General features: G+C 39.9%; 1 protein-coding gene across 6 annotated transcripts in view; it reads right to left on the bottom strand.

Moving 5' to 3' along the window:
- The window catches only part of PRMT7 (protein arginine methyltransferase 7), a 49761-nt gene that overhangs the window by 7526 nt on the left and 16448 nt on the right, over positions 1-25787 (bottom strand). For 5 of the 6 annotated variants that reach the window (XM_077830740.1, XM_077830739.1, XM_077830741.1 and 2 more), the window contains 11 exons: positions 23870-24019; positions 18503-18611; positions 17787-17899; positions 15980-16221; positions 15419-15599; positions 13403-13530; positions 12046-12184; positions 11296-11379; positions 8609-8656; positions 5856-5945; positions 4254-4415 (listed from right to left, as the gene is read on the bottom strand). In XM_077830740.1, coding sequence (XP_077686866.1) covers positions 4254-4415; positions 5856-5945; positions 8609-8656; positions 11296-11379; positions 12046-12184; positions 13403-13530; positions 15419-15599; positions 15980-16221; positions 17787-17899; positions 18503-18611; positions 23870-24019 — 1446 coding nt within the window. The remainder of the gene's footprint in view (positions 1-4253; positions 4416-5855; positions 5946-8608; positions 8657-11295; positions 11380-12045; positions 12185-13402; positions 13531-15418; positions 15600-15979; positions 16222-17786; positions 17900-18502; positions 18612-23869; positions 24020-25787) is intronic. The other variant, XM_077830743.1, reaches the window with a different exon arrangement.

The following is a 25787-nucleotide window of genomic DNA, read 5'->3' as shown; positions in this document are numbered from 1 at the left end:
GCAATGAAACAGCCCAGCAAGCCCGAGTCAACTGGCATTGGCCAGCTGCGGGTTCTCTTAGCTGTACAGACATACTCTCACAGACCAAAAGGTGACCATTACGGAGCCTTTGTAGTACATAAATCCTATTCTACTCTCTAGAGTCTTGTGTTCTTCAGTCAAAAAAATATACATCTTCTACTCGGGTTGGGAGAAAAAACATTTAAAATATGTGGGATAAAAATATTCAGAATAGATTTGTGTTTCAGAAGGAAAGGTCGATATATTAAAGCCACCAGCTACAGAATCTTTCATACAAGATCTATAGGCAAGGCTCTAAATGAAGGATGTAGGCATTATTACCCTCTCAAGCAATTACCTGTAGTTTTGCTAGCTTCTTCCCCCAACAGATTTCTTTAGAAATCTGAACTGTTTTATGATTCCTCAAAGTGGACATTACACCATCTTTGCATGTCTGGTGAGTTTATGTTACCCATCATATAGTTCTTTGTACTCTGCATTATGAACATATCAATATTCCCCTGGATATTTGATCACCACCACGCACTGAAGCCATGAAATTATTGTACAGCAGCCTTTATGATGTATCTGCTTCTTTGCTTATTACTGTCGCATTTTCCTGCAGTAGCCTCCAAAACCTGATCTCAAAAGTCCTTCTGAGTTGGGGCTCAGTTTCTTTCTTCCTCACCATACTTCTCCCTCCAGTCCACTGTAGTTCTTACCTTAAAGGTTAAGAATCCTAAAATAATTGTAATTGTAGGCTCAAACAGACATGGTGATAAATCAGATTAAAAAAAAACCTTTAAGATTGGTCTTCAATGGCCTAGTGAACGCAGAGATAACTGTCATTAAAATCACCTAACAGAATGTCTTGGGAACATGTCAGTGTTCCACAGGAGTTGTTTCTGTACCTCTTTTTTTTTTTTTTTCAAATTTAACTTATCTGAAGAACAAATGTCAAAGTTTCATAATATCCCTAACTAAAATCTGTTTTACGGCATGCATGCTGTGTACTGAAAGGTTTCTGAACCTTTAAGCAGAACACAAATTGGGCACATGGTGCTTTGATGAAAAATGCACACTCAGACAAGCCATTACAGATGTAAGTCTTTCACAGCATGATTAGCCCTTATCCTACACATCAGATCTATTACTTCAAAGAATAGCATTACTTCAGAGACACTGCAAACTGTTCTGTATTCTCAGAGCAGCCTAGATAGGAGGAGTAATAAGGCCCTGGGAACAAAGAACAAACACACCCGATCATCAAGACAAAGCTGAACAGTCATTTTAGAGGTCCACATTATCAGATGCTACAAGAAATCTGAAAGCATGAAGACCTCTACAAAACGTGAGTGATAGTTTAGCAGAACAAGAAGTTGCACAAAGTCTTTCCTGAATTCACAAAGAACTTTTACAACTCATTATTAAACAGACAACACATAGTACCAACTGAGGATTTGCCTCATTATTTCTTCAAAGGGGAATGAGGTGGGGGGGGGGAATATGCAAGGCTCTGTGAACTGCATATAATTTTGACACATTCTACTAGCCTCTCCCTTTCTTGTGGCAGGATTCTAATCACTCAGACAGAGGCAGAGTTATTTCCTATGAAGGATTTTACTAGCTATAGTGCTTTCAAAATTTCCCTTCAGTAACAGTTGTTGGAAGGCAGCAGCTCTTACTGTAGCCAATGAGTCAAAGAACAGGTAGTATTTCAGTTCAACGGTCATCTACTTACAAGACTATTGTGCCAATCTTTAGTGGATAAGCAAATTAAGCAGTTTCAGAAAGACTCATTTTATTCCCATTTTTTGCTATAAAGAGTTAGCACATCAATGTTTCTGCTCTCATCAGGTCTTGTTTACTGAATTTCTACTTTACACAGAAGGTCACAGTTATACCATGAGCCAGATAAAGACTATTCTAAATTAGTGATGCTGAATGCATCAAAAGCTAGGGTAATTATGAAGCATCTCTAACCAGCCTTCTGTCCAATGACCTTTAGTACATTTGAAAGGATTTAGATCAATAAGTGGAACAAATAATTTAGTGCAATTCTCTGGAATGATGGTGAATTTCCCCCCCTTTATGACAGTTGTCTTTTGGGCTTTAGATTGCTCTGGATCTTCTAGGGTTATTCAACAGTGCCAAATATTAAGAAATTTACGCTTAACCTTTTCTTTAACTGCAGTCATCACTTAAGTTATATTTTATATAAAAACTGATCAAAGAAAGCCCTACAAGGCAAATGGTTTCTGCTCTCCATTCATTCATGTTATAGGAAGAAAAAGCCAAAGTCAGCACACTCTCTGAGGGAGGGGAGAAGAACCCCACTACTATCTTTAGCACCATAAGATTTGTTAAATTACAGAGCTTTCTTGTACAATAAAATTTATTCAATGCAGCTTAAATTTTTCATAAGTGGCTATGATTGTTGGTGCTTCAATTTTTCAGAGTATAGGAGCTCAACACTTTGTGAGAATCAGGCCTTTTCAATAAGTCTTGAGCTGGGCATCCAAAAATTAAGGCACCCCAAAATCACTAGTCATTTTGGAAAATGTAGGCCATGTCTATTTTAAAGCCATGCAGATACAAAATTCTAAGCCAAGTAAATATTCTGACATCATGGGTTTCAAAACTAATATTTTCAGTATTAGTTGATTACCAAAACAAACTTGCTGCTTGACACACTTTGTTTATTCAAAAACAGACTTATATTTCCAAAGCAGACAGCTTAGCAATACCAGTCAGGTTACATGGACCTACCCTTCATGGATTTGTTCTCAGGAAGAAGAGCTAAACATCAAATGGCTGGATATGAAGAGAAGTGTACAAGAAGCTTAAGGAGACCATCCCGCTCTAGATATGTATTTAACTGTACCTGCCAGCAAAGGGAGTTGTGCGTGCTTGTGTGTAACGAAGGGAAGATATAATCCTAAAATCTGCAATATTGTACTGTGCACCTTTATTCTTAATGGAAGAAAACTCATTTCTCTGTTGTTCTGTTCTGAGTGAGTGCAACGCATTAATGGTTTGTAATGTTATATTTTATAAACACACTATATTTGACATGACACACTAAACAGCTCTGAACAGCTTGTCGTTCCTCAGGATAAGAAACTTTTTATATGATGGAGACAAAGGCAACACTGATTAAGGATCAATACAGATTATTTATACGTACAAAAGACATACATTTTTAATAAACTACAGATGTCTTGTCTGAATAGCTTTTCTACCCTCACTAAGAGCGATAGGTAAGTTTGGCTAGAGATGTACAGAGAGGTAAATACACACATGCTGTAAAACAGTGACTAATCCCAGGTCTCCCAAGTCCTAGGTAAGTGCAAAAACCTGGACCATCCTTCCCCTGGTCTACTGTAAAGCAAATCCACATAATGATCATGCATCTCCTCATTTGATCAACTTGAAAAAGAAGTCACTTTTCTCTGAGTTTTTTTTTTTTTTTTTTTAAAAAAACCTGTTGTGATTACAAGCAACACCTATGATTCCTAAAATAGAAATGAGAGAGGAGCTAGTACATAAGATAATTATTAAGATGTGGTCCATGATATGAAAAGGTTGAGATTCACCCCTCCACTAGAATGTTGCTAACTTAACATTAAAAATTACTATAAGTTCCTGAAGCCTGTCCAGTCTTATAATTGAAAAGTGTCGTCATTTATAGTTTAACTTACAATTTTTCAGAACACAGCACTTATTGGCAAAACAATTTTGATTTATTTCCAATAATTTCTCTTCACGCTACAGATCAATTTAAAAATATTCAAACCATTTAATTGTTAAAAAACACAAACCCCTTCAGTTTCAAAGTGACTGAAGATCTTGGTTTCTGCTGTGCAGAGGGAATGAAAAAACTAGCAGTTTCAGGTGTTGAACTGTCTTAAAAAAAATGCAATCTTCCATCCTGAAGTGCTTTTAACACTCTGAAGCACAGCTCCTAATGAATGTGTAAAACATTTAGCTGACGGCTAAAAACTTAATTTGTTCTTCCAATAAAAAATATGTTCAGTTCAAGATAAGGAATGACTGAAATGACAACACACTACCTTCAATTTGAGATGTCAAATTGCTCTCAGTTTGCTCTATTGTTAAGAGCAAGACCGTGATGCTGAAAAAACAAGGTGCTCAGATATGATAAACCTGAAATGTAAAATACTGTAGAAGAGAGCCAACTTGGTTCAATTTTGACTATGTAACTATAAGCTGCATAATTCCAACCATCTCACCTTGAACTCCACGACCATCATGTAAAGGGAAGCAGACTGTGGCAGGACAGTGACACTGTTTGTGAGGTGGGCTGCCACAGCTGTCCTAGCATACAGGAAGTATAGGTTGTGCCATGGTAACAGGCTTGTAGTGAAAAACGGTTCTCCTATGAGGACTGAGACCTTGACAAAAAGGAAAGGCAAAGGCATTTAAAAAAACCCAAACTCATAAGCAAGCAATTTACAGAACTCCTAACTTGTCATATTGCAATGTTTAGTACGTAAAGCCATCCAAAAGTGGGCCTCCCTTTTTCTGCTGCATATTCTGTACTGCAGAATAGACAAGTGTATCTGATTTTTTAGAATCCACTGGTAAACAAAAGGTATTTTCCTATCATTCTAAGTGTGAGGCAAATTTAATTATGATTAGATGTGAAGAGTTTTGTAACTGAATTTTGATAATCTGCAGTATTTGAACTTAAGGATGTGAGCAAGCAACACTTCTAGACAGTCTTTGACCCTGGGTTCAGGATATTTAACAAAAAACTGTTCCATGTAGCGCTTGTCCACATATAAAAGTTGTGCCACTTTGGCTTTAACTAATCCCCTAGCGTAAATGCAGTTACACTGGTACAGATGTGCTAACAACAGTATAACTTATTCTCATGCAAGTATAAGGTACCTTTATGCCAGTAGAACTACGGCCTTGCTAGGGGTTGGTTGTAGAACTCTTGTGGTTAAAAATAAGTCAGCACACTAACCAACAGTTAGTGTTACCATAACTCCTAGGAGCCCTACTCATGGATCAGGATCCCATTGTGCTAGATCCTGTACACAAACAGAACAAAGAGCTGGTTCCTGGCACAAAGAGTTTAGAACTTATATATAAAACATGATATTGTTTTATCCAACAGGATGATGGATATTGACAGGCAGAGGACCACAAGGAAACAATGAGACAATACTGGTCAGCATGAGAGGCAGTGGTCTCAGCACACCAGTCACTTAACCAGTGTCAAGTTTTTTGTGGTCATCATGGCAAAGGAAAATATTATAAGGAGGGTTTTGAAGGGGGATGAGGGAGCATTGCAGGTGTTTACAGGAATCTCTTTGCAAGCATGAGAGGCAGCGTGGGAGAAAATATAAAGGTGCTCGTTTAGAAATGTAACAAGTGAGTGATGGAGGCTGGCATCATGGGCCAATCAGAGGCAGGAGTCAACTTCTCAACAGTGAATAACAGAGGATAGGCAAAGTGAGGATAGGCCATAAAGGGTCTTGAAAATGAAGACAAGTAGCATAAGTTTGATGCAACGGACAAGGGGGAACCAGTAGAGTGATGTAAAGGGGGCATGGCACAGTGAAATCAACAGGTTAGGAAAATGATCTTTGGAGATACATTCTGAAGGGATATGAGTGAAGACCAGGCCAGATTTATTTTCCAATTGGACAGAATCTGGACTACCTACTCACTGTTACACCACGGACATGAAGAGAATGGACAGACAGCTTTGGTTTTAACAGAATTGATTTAACAGCTATTCAATCCCAATAGAAAGGAAAGGTACTTTTCAGTCTGTTTATTATTAGTGTTTTTAGAGCCAGAACAGGGCAAGCGTTACCTACCTTTTTATCTTCCAAATCAGAAGCGGTCAGTAATTCAGGACGTTTCTCTATTATTTTAATTTTATCTGCTACATGGTTGGCTTTAAATATCTTAAAGAGAAAAGTAAGTCATTTATACTTTTTCTTTTAGTACAGCTTTGAGTGTTTCATATTTTGACTTTTGAATAAGCTACTATTTTAAACAATGTTCTGAAGATGGAAACCACCATCTGGAAGGTAAATTCATAAACCCAAACCAATTAGTGGTTCTTCTCACCATGTGAGCATTCAGTAAACAAAATACCAGAATATTAACAACCTTCATTTGATATTCACAAAGGAAAATACTTTTGAAATATATATGGTTTTATTTTAGTTAAGTAATGATACATCTACAGACACCTTGTTTCTGGGTATGAGTGATTAGAATTTAAGTAAAAACTATGCCACACTAGATCAGACCATTGATATATTACATCAGTTATCTGGCCTTTGTCAGGGCCTATGCCTGATATTTCACTAAGACAGGAGTCAGCAGACAACACTGCACCAGGCTTCAGTAAGTGTTCTGTTTGTGTGGCATATGTTTATGTTGGAGACTTCCTGCTGTTAACAGAAGAATCACTATATGTCTACCCCATTGTAACTTTTATATGTATCTATACATATAAACACTTTTGTTTAATGATCAGAATTGTATTTTGTTACCAGAACACTACAACTTGGCATCACCATTAGTTTCTCATTTTTAAGGTTGGAATCATAGGACTGGAAGGGACCTTGAGAGGTCATCTAGTCCAGTCCCTTGCACAGTATTATCTAGACCATCCCTGACAGGTGTTTGTCCAACCTGCTCTTAAAAATCTCCAGTGATGGAGATTCCACAACCTCCCTAGGCAATTTATTCCAGTGCTTCACCACCCTGACCGTTAGGAAGTTTTTCTTAATGTCCAGCCTGAACTTCCTTTGCTGCCATTTAAGCCCAATTGCTTCTTGTCCAATCCACAAAGGGTAAATGAGAAGCCCACACCTGGACACCACCATAGAAAAACTATAGGAGTAGTTGTGGCAACTATCTTTCTTTAATGCAGACACTGCAGTCTGGAAACTTCGCAAATGTGAATGGTTCCCTATGTTCTTCACGAAGTCAGAGACGGACATTTCTCAGGACAAAGTTCTGAGTCAGCAAGGAGATACTAGCTAGGGTTGAGGACCATATCAACACTTCATGCTTCAGGGATTAAATCAATCTCCATTAGCGATTAGGACGAGACCTTCATGTGGTGGCAGATTATCCTCCAACTACCTACTGCACCATGTGTTGAAGCATCTGGTGCTGGCCAATGTCAGAGGCAGGATATTGGACTAAGGGTCAGATCGAATATGGCAATTCCAATGGTCCCAGTGTTAACTGGAGTCACAAGCATAAACCGCAGTACAGAGATGACATTATCCCAAATTTATTTTCCTTATAGTGCCTTACAACCTTGAAGAGATAATGTGAATACTGATAGCTGTTTCCATACGTATCACAAACACACTGCAATACATAGGAGATGCTACTATACTAGAATAATCTGCTTTATTACTAAAGGAACCTAAGCATCAGAGGTCAATAAATTAACTATATAAATTTTTAGACTTACTGACATCTCCTGAATTCTCTTAGCCATAAGAACGGCCATACTGGATCAGACCAAAGGTCCATCTAGCCCAGTATCCTGTCCTCTGACAGTGGCCAATGCCAGGTACTTCAGAGCAAATGAACAGAACAGGTCATCACCAAATAATCCATCCCCTGTCGCCCATTCCCAGTTTCTGGCAAACAGAGGCTAGGGACACCATCCCTGCCCATCCTGGCTAATAGCCATTGATGGAGCTATCCTCCATGAATTGATCTAGTGCTTTTTTGAACCCTATTACAGTCTTGGCCTTCACAACATCATCTGACAGGGAGTCCCACAGGTTGACTGTGCATTGGATCATGGATGAGTACAGAATGCATGGATTAATAGTCCTTCTATATCAAAGCCCTTTTCAAAAGTAGATGCTAATAGCCACATTTTACAGAAAAACGAAACAGAGAAAGTGATTTGTCATGGTCACATAACAAGCCAGCATCAGAGCTGGGAACAGAAACCCATCTCCCCACTCGCTGGACCATACTGCCTCATCTCCTAATGTAGTAGTGCCCCTGATTCTGCGAGATACTGAACACACTCCACTCCCATTAGAATCAATCACCTCTAAGGTGGCACTCACCCTTTTGCAGAGTCAAGGACATTAATTGCACACTGTGACCCCATTACAGCTACAGATGGTCTAGCTCCAAAGTATCAATAATACTGCTGCCAACCACATTTGGTTTTGGAGGACAGATTGTTTTTGGAGTGAGGGAGATGGAGGAAAAAGATGGTCAGTTAGACACAGCTTCGGCTCAGTATGTCAGTTTTGTAACACCTGACAATTTTATTCTCAAATCGTCACGGTTTCCACAGTAAGGAGACATTCTGAACACTGACTACTAGAAAATCTGAAGGCAAATTCAACAGAATTGAATGACTGATGCCACTTTGGTATATTATGCAATTTTTCCAAGGAAGTCTTGTCAAATTGGATGACCAAATATGTTAAAGAGGATTTCATCTCTGGATTGCCAATGCAACCATGACCATCGTTTTTCATCTGGCATGCCTTGTGTGCTGGACTTCATGAGACTGTGAAACCAACAGGGAATCAACTTATTTGTTTAAGTAAAAGGATTAACTACTCACTTTCTCCATGAGACAATGGGATACTGCAGAGTTCTCTACTGTAAACACCTAGAGAGAATACCGTACAATCAATCATACTGGCTTAATCACTCAAAATGCGTTAAAAATGACTTCATACATATTCAGCGTTATGGCTTGGTGGCATGCTCATAAATATCCAAGTGAACTAAACATGCTCATTTTTAGCTCATGACAGCAATATATGTTTCACTTTTCTTTGTCTCTACAAAACTACAAGTTAAACTTTGCTTGCACAGCTGTAAAATGAACACAATTTGACTGTAGAACATTGATATTTGTTCTAGTCTTTCCCCACAGGAAAATACATCTTATTTTCTTAAAATTAAATTGCAACAGAACCTCATTAATCCAAACTCTAGTTAATTGCAAATCCAAATATCCACACTACACAGATTTCAGAATTTGCAGTTTATTGAAGTAGAGACTACCAAGACTCTGGTACAGTTGGCGTTGGGAAGGACAGATCACACTCCCTGTGGGATAACAGATGTGTCATTATGTCATTTCCTGGTCCCACTCCAGTACTTAATGACCACCTGAAACAGGGATAGGGCACTTACAACTGGCCATAATGCCAGTGCTCCACCACTACTGGGTCTCACTCCTTGAGTGTGGCTTCCTATGACCCTACTGTACTAGTTGGAAATACCACTGAAACGCTTTACAGCATACACACCTTTTGACTTATGGGTCCCCAGTCTAGACTTAGTCAAAATTCTTCTATATTTGACATCTCATTTGTTCTCATTTTTTCTTCTTTAGAGCTTGTTATTAAGCTCTAAGCGCTCTCCAAGTCTGGTGCACTTGAGAGATCTTTACATTTGTTTAAGTATTTCAAAGGAAATGAAGCGTATACCCACCCACCTGCCATGCCCAGAGGACAGCTTTACTTCACTCTGCATATCAAATTTGGACGAAATTGCCACCTGAATCCTCCATAGTTATGCCACTGCTTCCATTATTAGTCATGACTGAAGAAGACACCCAACTGTACACTTCTACCCCACAGAAGACCCTCGCTATAATCCTCCAGAGCACCAAGATGAGTTTCTCACAAATGGAAGACAGGTGCAGCAGCCACACACCAGCTTGTTGTCAGCCCAGGATGAGTCAGAAATGAAGCTATGTGCATAGCTGAATAACACCAGATCATGTGTGTAATCTGGGCTTTGAGAAGTCGTGGAGAATTGTTGCCAGCCACTTAACTCACCGAGTAGTGCAGCCATTATTCTTCTGCCAGACAAAAGCAAAATACTTGTATTCGCCTATTAAAGGACTTGTTTTGCCTGAGATCTGTGCCTAAATGGCAAAACAATGTTGAATACTTTCTCTCTCACTGCATCTTTTATGATTGTTAGTTTAGGCATCAATTAGCAACAGCATGCAGCTGTGAGAATGTCTGAGCACCTACAGCAAACTCAAGTGTTCAATGTGTATTAACTAGGGACATCAAAGTACTATTGAAGAGGGAACATTCCCTTCCCCAATCAGGGGATTACATTTTAGAGCACAATTTTCAGAAACTATCTTAGAGACTGAAATTAATCACTGTTCATTTTTGGGTCATCATCCTTGATGCTGATTACAAACAATTTAACTAAATTAATTTCAACAGTTGCAAGGAAAAGTGCTGGGCAATCTGGGTGTTTTGGAATCATGAGCTAGTTAGTGTTTTGAAGAGTCACTGGAATAGGCTACCACATGGTTATGCTTAGGCTTGTCTCTAGACTAGAACTTAACACGTCAAAATCTCAGGTTCTGTCAAGTAGGGGGATGTAGTGGGGACTATATTGCTGTGACTGATTAGGGACTGCAGTTTTATTATGCACAGCCTTTTTACACTTACACTGTAGATGTATATTTCTTAAACACTGCCTAATTATCAACTCCACAGAGCTGCATTATTTATTTTCCTCCACTAATTCACTCTCATACTTACAGATTAGTGAAGGTATTAAAAAGTTTAATTAAAAAAACCCTTAAAAAAAAAAAAGAAGGAGTGAGAGAAAAGGTTTGGGCCTCAATCCACACATAGGTGGATCCCACCGATGGATCATCTAGCAAATAGCATAAGAAACTCATACCTGGGGTGATGAAATGTGCCCAGGAATTACGTAAGTTTCCAGCTACTCAGTCTCAGAGTGAAGTATGTTTTAATTTGAATGACCCTGTCAGAAAATGAAACTAGTGGCATCACAACAGCCCAACTGGGTGTGCAACATGTAGGTAACATTAAATACTTTGAGTACTGGGTGTACCTCACTGCTATACTCACTCCATTTCTCGCTAGAGAATAAACCTAACCACCCCAGAATAGCAAAGGAAGGGTAAGCAACAAAAGGAGAAAGTTACCTACTCTTCTCACAGTGAAATGAACATTAACAGCAAGAGGGGTAATTCAGAAAGGAACCAATGAGGAAGCGCAGGACACAGCTGGAGCCTTTGGCTACAGTTTGGTTATAAGTAACAAAAAAATGGCAGCTGCTCCTGCTGTATAATCTAGAGTTTGGCTGTTACATACAGCTGAAGTTCACCTCCATTGCTGATCTAGTGGATTGGACCTGAATATTACTAAAAATCAACACTGAAATGTTCCAGAGGACTGAAAACATCTGTCTAAAAAACAAAGACCAGAAAAATCAACTGGAAGCAGTGAAGCATTGTACCTTCTCTGCTCCAAGATACTGAGCCAGCAGAGGAAGCAGGCTGCCGTCACTGATGCAGAGGCAAATACTGTCTTTTTCCAGCACCTGCAGAAAATAAGACAAGTTGTCATCATTATTCTTATTCCAGATTAAAAAGTTTTCAGATAAAGAATTTCTACACTAGCTTGTTTGTCGAAACTTAAATTTTGGCTAAGACATTTCTCTAAGATAAGGATTTGCGGAGCTAAAAACCAAACCAAGCCAAAAAAATATCATCTACAAGAGTTTTCTCCAAGCAGAAATTCAGAATAGAAGATTTTAACAGAGGCGTACCAGAAGTGTTTATATCACCTCCAGAGTAGGTTGCAGAGAACATACTACTCATCACACCTGTACAAAACTCATGTTTTAATTTCCTCTTGCAGTTACTAAGAGCCTGTCTGCCTCTCTTAGGGAGCATTCTCAATAGCAGGGACTCTTTCATAAATAAATTACAGAACTAGAATGGGTTCACATTTATAAGGTCTGTGGACATCTGCAGTTCAAAATAATTTGATACTAGATATTTCATGACAGTCTGATTTACAGCTGTGTTTCTAGCTCAGACAAAATGCAGTATGCATTGTGAACAAACCTAGCACATACTCCCTTTGGAGAGGGAGGTGAACCACCCACTATTGGAGTGGAAAGATGCACATGGACACCCTGGTAGAGAGAGCTGAAGAGAGAAAGAGATGATGCCACCATGAGTGGTGGAAAAACCTCACTCACCGTCATCAGAGCCTGGATGTACTGATTTGTTCGGTTCTGATCATTCAGCTCTCCAAAGCGTGGCCTGTTCCAAAGCAGATGAGCCTGACAGCTACAAAGAGGACTCCCAACATAGGCATCTTTTTTGTCCTCTTCATTTCTAAAATACAATATGAAAAACCTTGTATGCAAGGTGGTTGTAGCTGTGTCAGTCCCAGGATATTAGAGACACATGGTGGGTGAGATAATATCTTTTATTGGTGAGTGAGACAAGCTTTCAAGCTTACAGCTCTGTGCAAGTTCAAAAGCTTATCTCTCTCTCACCAACAGAAGCTGGTCCAATAAAAGATATTACCTCACCCACCTTGTTTCTTATGAAAAACATTGACTCGTGTATCAGTTATCCGCTGTTTCCAATCAGCGAATGTGTGTGTTCTAACCAATACATACTTGGAATACAGATTATAGATTGCAGTTTACTAGTCATGCTTTCCTGAGGATTTTTTTAATCTCTGTATTTTTGCATCCAATACGATCAAGCTTGTAACTGGCCTTCATTTTTAAAAGCATGAGCATCCTGCTGACTTCTATCAGAGAGACCAAGTGCTCCGACAGTGTGAAAAAAATCAGGCTGCTCGTTTAGGTGCCTAATTATGGACAAAGTCGTCTAACTTTAGGCACCTGCTTTTAAAAGTCCTGTCCCCTTTTGTCATTATGACTTAAATACTGAGTGAGTTCCTCTGTCTTCACCATGAAGTTGGTGGTCTTGCCAAATTGTGTGGGACTTACACATTAGCTGTTTTCATGCTCCCGTCATGATTTACTTGGACTTTCTAACCTTATCATAAGAATTATAAATTATAAGGCCAGAAGGAACAACTGTGATCATCTAGTGGGACCTCCTATATGACAGAGGCCATAGGACTTCTCCGAATTCATTACTGTTTGAGCTACAGGGTCCTGTTAGGAATTGAAAAGTGTCCAAGGACACTCTTGTTCCTCTGTCACAGAAAACTGAAGACAGACATGCTAAGTACCAGAGACAAGGCAAGGTCCCTTAGAAGCTCAAACTGTGCTCTAGCTACTGAGCATATTTGTCTACTCCAGTCCCACTGAGTGGCTTTCTGTTATTTGCTAGATGTTTACCCTACACCATAACTTAAGTGATATTGCTATACATAAATAGGAAATCTATAATGGTAATGAGGAACCTACAAATTCAACCCTCCACTATGAAACCTGGTGAAGTAAGTAATGACTTTAGTTTCTTGCCTTCATCACTCCCAAAAATACCCAAGCTGTACAAGTAGCAGCACAGACCCATAACTTCACGTCATTAGTTTGAGCACCAGCTCCTCTCCCTCTCATCTATAGTTACCTGGCCTTCTGGAGCTTATACCACACGGAATATTCATCACGGTATGCAGTCAGGTACACATTCTCACCCTGAAGAACTGGTTCCTCATTTGGAAGAAAATATACACACTGCATCCAATGATCTCTCCACTGGAAAGGTTTGAACAACAAAAACCCAGGTATTTGTAAGTAATTAAAAGTGATCTTCATTCAACAAATACTTCAGTTTGGGCCAAACAGAAGAAGTTATCCCAGTTCTAGTAAGCATAGGCAGGACTTTGCAATACCAGTCACTAAATGAATGAGCGTGACAAACATTGTTCTATTTCAATAGCACTGAGAAAGAGGTGGATGTTGTAACTGCAAATGCTTACACAGATGATGTCTTATGCCAAATGGACCCCAAACCCATAAAAATAGCACTTATAAAGTGCAAGAGAGGGCTAACCTCCTCCCACCCCCCATGGCAACACATGCTAGCCTAGTGGTTTTCAAACATTTTTTCTGGTGACCCAGCTGAAGAACTGATTGATTGAAGTTGATGCCCGTGACCCAACGGAGCTGGTGATGAGGATTCTGGGGTGTGAGAGTGGCTCACAGCTGGGGTGCAGAGATGAGGCCAGGAATAAGCGGTTCAGGGTGTGGGAGGGAGCTCTGGGCTGGGGCAGGGGGTTGAGATGCGGGAGGGGGTCAGGCTCTAGGCTGTGGCCAAGGATGAGGGGTTTGGGGTGCAAAAGGGGGTCAGGGCTCTGGGCTAAGGACGCAGGCTCTGGGGTAGGGCTAGGGATGAGGGGTTTGGGCTGCAGGAAGGGGCTCTTGGTTTGGGGGGAGGGGCTCAGGGCTGGGGCAGGGAATTGGGGCATGGGCTTACCTCCGGCGGCTCCTGGTCAGCGGCACAGCAGGAGTGCTGAGGCAGGCTTCCTGCCTGTCCTGGCACTGCAGAGGCTCAGTGCGGCTCTCACTCGCAGGCACTGCCCACCCCCTGAGCTCCCATTGGCTGGGAGTGTGGAGTCGGTGCTCAGGGCAAGGGCAGCACGCGGAGCCCCGTGGGCCCCTGCCTAGGAGCCAGACCTGATGCTGGCTGCTTCCGGGGTGCAGTGTGGTGTCAGAACAGGTAGGAACTAGCCTGCCTTAGCTGGGCAGCACCACCGACAGGACTTTTAACAGCCCAATCGGCGGTGCTGACCAGAGCCGCCTCTACCCAGTGCCTAGGTCACAACCCGCAGTTTAAAAACCAGTACACTAGCCTATCAGCACTTCCACATGCTTTCTGACTGTCTGCATTGTCCAGATAATGAAACCAACTGCACCACATTTTGTCATTTTGGAAATTTTCCGAAAAGACTGTTTCAGACAACGTTTGGGTTTCAAAATCCCTATGGAACATTGCAAGGCTTCTAAGATGGCCATTATCGTGTCTGCTTTTTAACTTTCATTCAATGCAGAGGGAATGCAGGTAGCAGTTTTCATTAGCCTTTTTCCCTTCATTTTTGTCAGTTTGTCTATTGTCGTAATAGTAAATATATTCCTCGAAATGCAAGTCTGTACTCTGATAGTGATTAATACAAATATAACTTCAACCCAATACTGGCATTTGGGTATATAACTCACTACTATAACCTTAGCTAACATTATCCCTTAAAGATTTAGTACAAAGATTATGCTACCAACACAAAACACGGGTGAATAATCCCCATCCTGGTTACAATACTAAAACTAAGAAAATAATTCATTTCAGAAAGCCTTATTTCATGGAAGCAAGAATCAAGTATTAAGAATTATAACTGAAAGGAGAGATGAATTTCTAATACTTATATTACAAAAGTGAAGGTGGTCTTAAAATAGGTGGGTTTTTTGGTTAACATACATTTAATATGCATATTTAGAATTTTGCAATGAACAGAGTGCTAGTCAAGTTACTAGACTTCAAGAGCCACCTGCTCAAGCAAGTCACCACACCCATGTCATTGAAATAAAGAACATTACATGCCTTTATTTAAAATAATAAATGGATGGTGGAAATTTACCAACACCTTACCTGAACATCATTAGAGATGGGTTGTATCCAGGATGGTGCCATAGTACATTTTATTGTCCCAGAGGGGTCCATGTCAACATCCCACCAGGAGAGGATCACTTGTGCCATGCCAGATTTTATGGGCTCCAATTTTGCTGTGTAATAGGTTGAGGAGCTGTTTACTTGCTTACTGAAATCCACACTGCACAGAGAAGCATCAGTTGCACTCAAATATATTTTAAATGACATATTCATTCAGATAGTTATGCAACCTTAAGAGTGTGGGTTTTGGAAAATGCAGCAAGTAGAAGAATAAACATGGGGAGAGGAGGGTTTAAGTTTATACAAATGGGACTGAGACAATTTAAAAGCTGTAAAAATTGCTACCCTGAAATCAAACCATACACTAAATTTCAGCAACAGAAAGAAAATAAAAATGTCACCTAAGTATTATTCAAAATGTTCAATGTCAGCTCATCCCAAACTTTGCTTGCCATCAGCTACTTCAGCTGAATAATATGGGGTTTTTTGGAAGGCGTAACAAAGATTTTATTTATTTTTACTACTAAGTCTGCCCCTCACCTGAACATAGTTACAACATCGCTGAGGACAGTGAAGTCGCTCTGAGGCACCTGGTTTAGTTGGATATCATAGACAGAAGGAACACCAGGACAGTTCTCTATTTCTGAAGGGAAGACAATAATTTTCTCATCATCTTCTGCTTGGATGTGAACAGGAAATAGCTTGTTCCAGGACCACATTCTTTTGGATTCCACTAACTGGGCATATACTCTTGCCCTGTGAGGCACTGCCTCACCTCCTTCCTAAGCATTTAAAAACAAAGAGTAAATGCATTCAACAAAGCTGAGTTACTAACACGCAAGGAAAATAAAATAACTTATTTTGAAATAGTCCTGTGGCACCTTATAGGCTAACAGACATACTGGAGCATAAGCTTTAGTGGGTGAATACCCACTTCGTCAGATGCATGTAGTGGAAATTTCCAGAGGCAGGTATAAATATGCAAGCAAGAATCAGGCTGGGGATAACAAGGTTAGTTCAATCAGGGAGGATGAGGCCCTCTTCTAGCACTGAGGTGTGAACACCAAGGGAGGAGAAACTGCTTTTGTAGTTGGCCGGCCATTCACAGTCTTTGTTTAATCCTGAGCTGATGGTGTCAAATTTGCAAATGAACTGAAGCTCAGCAGTTTCTCTCTGAAGTCTGGTCCTGAAGTTTTTTTGCTGCAGGATGGCTACCTTTACATCTGCTATTGTGTCCAGGGAGATTGAAGTGTTCTCCTATAGGTTTTTGTTTATTGCCATTCCTAATATCTGATTTGTGTCCATTTATCCTTTTACGTAGGGACTGTCCAGTTTGGCCGATGTACATAGCGGGGGCATTGCTAGCACATGATGGTGTATATTACATTGGTGGACGTGCAGGTGAATGAACCGGTGATGGTGTGGTGATCTGGTTAGGTCCTGTGACGGTATGGAGGCATGAAGGTAGGCATAGTAGTCGATGGGTTTTTGGTATAGGGTGGTGTTAACGGGACCCTGCAAGGTGTTAACGTGACCGTCACTTATTTGCACCGTGGTGTCTAGGAAGTGGACCTCCCGTGTGGATTGGTCCAGGCTGAGGTTGATGGTGGGGTGGACGCTGTTGAAATCATGGTGGAATTCTTCCGGGGTTTCCTTCCCATGGGTCCAGATGAGGAAGATGTCATCAATGTAGCGTAGGCAGAGAAGGGGTGTGAATGGACGAGAGCTGAAGAAGTGTTGTTTCAGGTCAGCCATAAAAATGCTGGCATATTGTGGGGCCATACGGGTGCCCACAGCGATGCCACTGGTCTGGAGGTATATATGGTCACCAAATTTGAAATAATTGTGCATGAGGATAAAGTCACAGAGCTCAGAAACCAGTTGTGCTGTGGTATCATCAGGGATACTGTTCCTGACAGCTTGTATTCCATCTGTGTGTGGAATCAGGTGCTGTGATGTTTAATTAGCTAATTTTTGTAAAGTAAATACTAATGCCATTCTGTATCTACAACAACAGACACTGGTGCCAAGCTTCAAGCTACATTCATTTCTTTATTCTCATACTGAAGGTATCAGATCTACCTTAACTTTTGAAGGCAAATAACCACTAAGCTATAATCATCAATATAAAACTTACAATTGCAATGAGTTCAGGAGAGAAAAATAAGGACTCAAAATAAATGACAAAGGTTTGTGACAAATTATTTACCTAGTTAGAAATTAATACAGCCAATTGGTTCAGTAATATAACATACAAGGTCAAGTTCAATCCTCATGCAATGCCACAGAAGACAAAGGAATTACACCAGGGATGAATTCAGCACACTATCTACAACCATTCTCTTACCTGTACAAGATATTTGTGGGCGTGTTCATAGGATGGCAAAGCCCCTTCTCCTATCAGCTCTGTATCAAATAGCTCTGTTATCAGGATGTTTGCACGACACTGCATGTCTCCATCTAAAAAAACAAGTTAATACAATGATAGCCTGTGAGAGACGGTATGACCCTCCTACGAGGTGCAGCACTGAGTGTATGTGGGCTTGTCTACACTGGCAATTTACAGCACTGCAACTTTCTCGCTCAGGGGTGTGAAACCCCCCCCACGAGCGCAGCAAGTTTCAGCGCTGTAAAGTGCCAGTGTAAACAGTGCTCCCAGCACTGGGAGCTACACCTCTCGTGGAGGTGGGTTATTTAGAGCGCTGGGAGAGCTCTCTCCCAGCACTCTGCCGTGACCTCAGAAGCCATGTTAAAGTGCTGCCACGGCAGCGCTTTAGCGTTGCCAATGTAGACTAGCCCTAAGTCACACAAAAGCTCATTTCTATAGTGATGTTCATATATCCATTGGGAAGCTTAAACATTAGATTCAGTGACTTCTCTTCGGGGGCCATACAATTCAAATGAAAAGTTCTGCTTTGTGTTTCAGGTTTCCAGAACACATTCCAGATTAAATGCATTTTTTTTTTTAAATTAAGCTAAATTTGAAAAGTTAAACAGTGTGTCTCCTGGCAACTTTGAAGTACTTTAGTTAATACTTGATTTTATTCTTTGAGTTCTTCTCACCTGGCCCAACTGTGACTTCAGTGGAGTGCTTGTTGATTACCTTGATCTTGTCACTAAAGCCATTTTTCTCCACTATCTTCACTGCAGCAATAGCCATAGGAGTGAAGACCTTGAAATTATAATCAAGAATGCAACATGTTTAATAGGATTAACATCAGCATCTAATCACCACCACAAAATGAGTCTATTAACTAAACCTTGATAAAGAAAATCCTTTATTTTAACCATACTTAGTCCTGTGAAAATGTAGTACATTGTGGGAGTATTATTTTCTAAGGGTAAAATTCACCACCATGCACAGTAGCAGCATGAATCCTATGTACCATTTACACTTTCAAAACAGGGTGGAAGTGGGACATCAGAAGTGCATACGCCTTGCACTGCCTCTCTGTAGAGGAGTGAATGTCACCCTGTATGAAAAACTCACAACGTAAGTTCTCTCTCACTGTGGCAATCAGGCCAACTTTTCTAAGTTTTCAAAAGTGTGAGAAAGCTGTGTTGAGAAACTTTAAACAACAACATCTAAAATAAACTTCAGTCTAGAAATGAGAAGTTCCTCACATGAGACATCCCCAAGACCTAACTGAACTGGGAACCAAAATAAGACTAACACTGAAACAAAGCAGGAGATCTTGTTAAAATTTGCACCTAGTAACACTGTTAACAGTGGCAAAATACATTGCTCTCCATATCTACAGCTTCCATGGGAACTTTTTTTTTTATTCCTGCCAGAATGTAAGCGTGAAGATAGGGATGGAAAAAGCAACAGCTGCAGCACATCACTGGGCTAAAAATGAATGTGCTTAATACACACAGAGAATGTTTTAAAACAACAGCATCAATCTTTCTAACTAATTTCTATACTATAAAAGACTTAGTACTGGGAACTTTTAAATATCTGGTCTGGCTGAAGAACCTGATTGTTTAGGATTAGTCACCAGTTTTGGATCTGATCCATCATTTTCAGAGCAGGTTAATGTGCGCCTAGTTTGCAGCATTAAATAAACTAAAAGGGTTGCTCCTGCTAAATTACGTTAAGCAAATGCAAAACTTTTGGAGCTACTTAAAATACTGAGCACTATTCCCAAATTGTGGTCTGCAGGCCATGAGTGATCTGTGGAGAGCTAGCTGGTTACATGGTGTTTCCAGCTGCTAACTTGCATAAAGATAACCTATTTAATGCATATTTAATATAAGAACATAAGAGCAGCCATACTGGGTCAGACCAAAGGTCCATCTAGCCGAGAATCCTATCTTCTGACAGTGGCTAATGCCAGGTGCCCCAGAGGGAATGAACAGAACAGGTAATCATCAAGTGCTCCATCCCCTGTTGTCCATTTCTAGCTTCTGGCAAAACAGAGGCTAGGAACACCTGGCTAATAGCCATTGATGAAACTATCCTCCATGAACTTATCTAGTTCTTTTCTGAACCCTGTTATAGTCTTGGCCTTCATAACATCCTCTGGCAAAGAGTTCCACAGACTGACTGTGCGTTGTGTGAAAAAATACTTCCTTTGTTTGTTTTAAACGTTCTGCCTATTAATTTCATTTGGTGACCCCTAGTTCATGTGTTGAGAATGAGTAAGTAACACTTCCTTATTGACTTTCTCCACACCAGTTGTGATTTTATAGACCTCAATCATATCCTTCCCTTAGTAGTCTCTTTCAAGCTGAAAAATCCCAGACTTATTAATCTCTCCTCATACGGAGGCCATTCCATACCTCTAATAATTTTTGTTGCTCTTTTCTGAATCTTTTCCAATTCCAATATATCTTTTTTGAGATGGGACGACCACATCTGCATGCAGTATTCACTGGATGTGTGTGTATCCTGGATTTATATAGGAGGCAATATGATATTTTTTATCTTATTATCTATCCCTTTTTTAATGATTCCCAACATTCTGTTTGCTTTTTTGACCGCCACTGCACACCGAGTGGATGTTTTCAGAGAACTATCCAAAATGACTCCAAGATCTCTTTCTTGAGTGGTAACAGCTAATTCAGACCACATCATTTTATATGTATACGTGGGATTATGTTTTCCAATGTGAATTACTTTGCATTTATCAACACTGAATTTTATCTGCCATTTTGTTGCCCAGTCACCCAATTTTGAGAGGATTCAGAGTAGCAGCCGTGTTAGCCTGTATCCGCAAAAAGAAAAGGAGGACTTGTGGCACCTTAGAGACTAACAAATTTATTTGAGCATAAACTTTCATGGGTCGATTCAATTAAATTTGTTAGTCTCTAAGGTGCCACAAGTCCTCCTTTTCTTTTTCCAGTTTTGGAGAGATCCTTTTGTGGCTCTTTGCAGTCTGCCTGAGACTTAACTATCTTGAGTAATTTTGTATCATCTGCAAATTTTTCCACCTCACTGTTTATCCCTTTTTCCAAGATTATTTATGAATATGTTGAGTAGGACTGGGCCCAGTACAGACCCCTGGAGGACACCTCTATTTACCTCTCTCCATTCTGAAAACTGACCATTTATTCCTACCCTTTGTTTCCTATCTTTTAACCAGTTACTGATCCATGAAAGCACCTTCCCTCTTATCCCATGACAGCTTATTTTGCTTACGAGCCATTGAGAAGGGACCTTATCAAAGTCTTTCTGAAAATCTAAGAACACTATATCCACTGGATCCCCCTTGTCCACATGCTTGTTGACCCCTTCAAAGAATTCTAGTAGGTTGGTCCTTTACAAAAACCATGTTGACTCTTCCCCAACAAATTATATTCACCTATGTGTCTGACAATTCTGTTCTTTACTATAGTTTCAATGAATTTGCCCAGTACTGAAGTCAGGCGTACCAGCCTGTAATCGCCGGGATCACCTCTGGAGTCCTGTTTTAAAACTGGCGTCACATTAGCTATGCTCCAGTCATTTGGTACAGAAGCGGATTTAAATGATAGGTTACAGACTACAGTTAGTAGTTCTGCAATTTCACATTTGAGTTCCTTCAGAACTTTGGGTGAATACCATCTGGTCCGGGTGACTTATTACTGTTTAGTTTAATCAATTTGTTCCAAAACCTCCTCTAATGACACCTCAATCTGGGACAATTCCTCAGATTTGTAACTTAAAAAGAATGGCTCAGCTTTGGGAATCTCCCTCACATCCTCAGCTCTGAAGACTGATACAAAGAATTCATTTAGTTTCTCCGTAATGGCCTTATCGTCCTTGAATGCTCCTTTAGCATCTTGATCGTCCAGTGGCCCCACTGGTTGTTTAGCAGGCTTCCTGCTCCTGATGTCCTTAAACATTTTTTTTGCTATTACTTTGAGTCTTTGGCTAGCTGTTCTTCAAATTCTTTTTTGGCCTTCCTAATTATATTTTTACACTTCACTTGCCAGAGAGTTTATGCTCCTTTCTGTTTTCCTCACTAGGATTTAACTTCCACTTTTTAAAGGATGCCTTTTTTGTATCTCACTGTTTCTTTGACTTTGTTGTTTAGCCACAGTGGCACTTTTTTGGTTCTCTATGTTTTTTAATTTGGGGTGTACATTTAAGTTGAGCCTCTATTATGGTGTCTATAAAGAGTTTCCATGCACCTTGCAGGGATTTCACTTTTGGGACTGTATCTTTTAATTTCTGTTTAACTAACTTCCTCATTTTTGTGTGGTTCCCCTTTCTGAAATTAAATGTGACAGTGTTGGGCTGCTGTGCTGTTTTCCCGCCACACGGATGTTAAATTTAATTATATTGTGGTCCCTGTTACCAAGCAGTCCAGCTATATTCATCTCTTGGACCAGAACCTGTGCTCCACTCAGGACTAAATCAAGAATTGCTTCTCCTCTTATAGGTTCCAGGACTAGCTGCTCCAAGAATCAGTCATTGAAGGTGTCAAGAAACTTTATCTATGCATCCCATCCTGAGGTGACATACTCAGTCAATATGTGGATAGTTGAAATCCTCCATTATTATTTATTTTTATAACCTCTCTAAGCTCCCTGAGCATTTTGCAGTCACTATCACCATCCTGGTCAGGTGGTCAGAAGCATTTGACTTCCAACTTTTAGAGGAGGTCTTTTTGTCTCTAACCGCCTCTTTTACTTTGTTTAGCCATGGTGGCACTTTTTGGTCCTCTTGAGGTTTGTTTTTTATTTTGGACTATACATTTAGTTTGAGCCTCTATATAAATCCATGGCACGCCCACACTTTGAATACTGATGCAGTTCTGGTCACTGCATCTCAAAAAAGGTTTATTAGAATTGGTAAAGGTACAGAGAAGGGCAACAAAAATGATTAAGGCTATGGAACAGCTTCCATATGAGGAGAGATTAAAAAGACAGACTTTTCAGTTTGGAAAGATGATGATTAAGGGAGAATATGACAGAGGTCCATAAAATCATGAATAGTGTGGAGAAAATGAATAAGGAAGTGTTTATTGGTTCACAAAACATGAGAATCAGGGGTCACTCAATGAAATTAATAGGCAGCATTTAACACAAATATAAGAACATACTTCTCACAAAACACAGTCAACCTGTAGAACTCGTTGTCAGGAGATGTTGTGAAGGCCAAAAGTATAACTGCATTCAAAAAAGAATTAGATAAGTTCATGGAGGATAGGTCCATCAATGGCTATTAGCAAAGATGGTCAGGAACACAACCCCGTGCTCTGGATGTCCATAAACTTCTGACTGCCAGAAGCTGGGACTGTATGACTGGGGATGGATCACTGGATAATTGCCCTGTTCTGTTCATTCCTTCTGAAACATCTGGCACTGGCCACTGTTGGAAGACTGAATACTGGGCTAGATCGACCATTGGTCTGACCCAGTGTGGCCATTCTTGTGTTCTATGCAATCACAAATAGATGGGGAAATGGTACATATAGCAGTCTCTCTATTAAGATGTGTTGCACAAAATGAAAAAGCTTGAGAACTCCTGGTCCAAGAGAAAATGAAACTTAAGAAAAGCCACAATGTGGTTGGAGAGTATTAGCATTTTTCTGAACATTCATTAATTCCTCCATGCAACGTATCAGGCACAAGGAATACAGAAAACAGTTCAAAAAACCTAATTTCAAACAATACTAATTAAGATTTTTCTGTCAAGTTTAGAAAAAACTGCCCATCCTGAGAAAATTAAAACAAATTTCTGTAAGTTCTCATAAGGGCTCTTTCAATATGGTTTACCTCCTCCACCCACACCCCTATAAGCTATATTATAAAAGCTACCTTCAGACAACATGACACACAATGGCTAATGCACACACACTACTCATTTTGTAGAGGGAACAACTGGACTGCGGCTCTAAAAGCCATATTATGCATATACTCCTAGCTGCATACTAGAAGTTGTGCCACTTCCACCTCTTGAACAGCAGGTATATGCATGGTCAATGAAGAATTGCTCACCTCAATGGCATAGCAGAAGTCTGCACCTGCTGTAACTGCCATCATGGACAGGAGTCCTGTGCCAGTCCCAATGTCTAGGACAATTGCTTTCTCACCCCTTTCTTTCACCCTGTTTACAGCAGCACGGATGCCCTGGTAATACTTCACATTCTGTAAGAAAGAGAGACAGATCAAGATTAGCCACCCCAATGGAATTCTCTTATACAGTCAACTCTTGAGCAGAGGTCCTGCAGTCTCACTCCTTGGGAGTTTGTAGATATCTGCTTTTGCCTTTGTGGGGGAACAGTTAAACACCTAGGATCTAAACTGAATAAAGCACCTCAAAATGCAAAGAGGCAAAATTACTGATAAGACTTTATAAATGATTTAATAAGCATAGTGCTAAACTTTGAGCAAAAAGTTCCCTGGAAACCTATGTTTGGAAAAGATAAGAACATGAGGATTTTAGAGCATGTTCTCCAAAACTTTTCTACTCAAAAAATAAAGGGTATGTTAATGAATATTTTAGGGTGACCCAGGTATACTGAGTTATGATATTAAAATATGAAGAAAATTGCTGACAATAAAGGCTAGGTTTTATTAGTTTAATGTTGAGTTCTATTGATGTTATGTTAACAATTTATAACAACACAAAATGGAGAATGAAAAACAAATTATGAAAGTTTGGGTGTATGTATAATGATAAATAAAGTTGACTGGAGGAAAGCTAATGAATATGTGACATGGAAAGGTATACAAAAGCAAGGGAACAAGGGTCCAAGTTGGAGAATACTGGTGCAGAAACGGAGGCAACCATCATGACGTGTAGAAGAGCTTCCTGGTAACTCTGGAATTTGGAAACTTGGGCCCCTTCCTGTTCTGTCTTGTCTGTTTTATTATCTGTCAGATATATGTATGATGAGAAACTAAGTCATAATGATTCTGCCTGAAAATAAAGAAAGGTGAAAACTGGTGGAGCCCAAATTGATAGACTCATGCCTCATTTCCCCACATTACACTTCAAAATATAGATATATGTTACATAATAAAGATCAGTAGAAATAAGTGTTTTGACAGGAATGTTCATCTGAACAACATCTGTTCCATTTACAATTGACCACTCAGTTATTTACAAAGCATGCATGATCCACATAAGTTATCTGGAACTACGGTCCTCCCAACCAAAACAAATAAACCAAAGCTTCCTTTTGAGATTACTACCAAATATTTTCCCTTTTTTTGACAGAGAAATTTACAGTGCCAGCCACAAACTGACCTTGACAACACAGGTGCTGTATATTCCTGCTGTAGCTCATTCATTTGCACTACAATACTGCATAGATATGCTGGGCAGTATTAGCAACTGATGCTGCATTTTACCCAACATTAAAATATTAGAGCCTTGACAAATATTCAATACTAAAAAGGAAAGATCAGGTTTGCTCTTCGGGGACAGAAATAGGAAGGAGCTTAGGATTAGTGGCCCATTCAGGGTGCAATATAAAACCCCATTCTAGTCCATATGGTAGTAAGACTAGGGAATATGTACAAAATGCTTTCAAGTGGTTTAGCATAAGCTAGCTCTTAGCTAACAGCTCCAGTGACTTACAAAGTAGCCGTTCTGTGATTTTACCACAGAGCTTGCAAAACAGATAAAATCCAAACTCTGTGGTGCATTTCATTTTGTATGAATGTTAGTTACATAACTACTGCAACTGGCTGCATATTCTTTGCTTCTTTATAATATCAACTGGTATAAAGGCAAGTTTCTTTGTCATTTATTTTTAATGCAATATAACATGAGTGATAATTATATAGAAGATAAATTTGAAAGTTCTTTCTTTCTTGGCAGATAGAAATGTTTTGGATGGGTTTATTTCCTATACTAAGGGATGAATTTCCATTCCCAAGGTGGAAATTGAGGCAACAGACTGCAACT

The sequence above is a fragment of the Eretmochelys imbricata genome, chromosome 12 (genome assembly GCF_965152235.1).
Source record: "Eretmochelys imbricata isolate rEreImb1 chromosome 12, rEreImb1.hap1, whole genome shotgun sequence".
NCBI classification, from domain to species: domain Eukaryota; kingdom Metazoa; phylum Chordata; order Testudines; family Cheloniidae; genus Eretmochelys; species Eretmochelys imbricata.
Note: the sequence above shows the minus strand (reverse complement) of the source record. Positions and strands in the feature narration are given on the sequence as shown.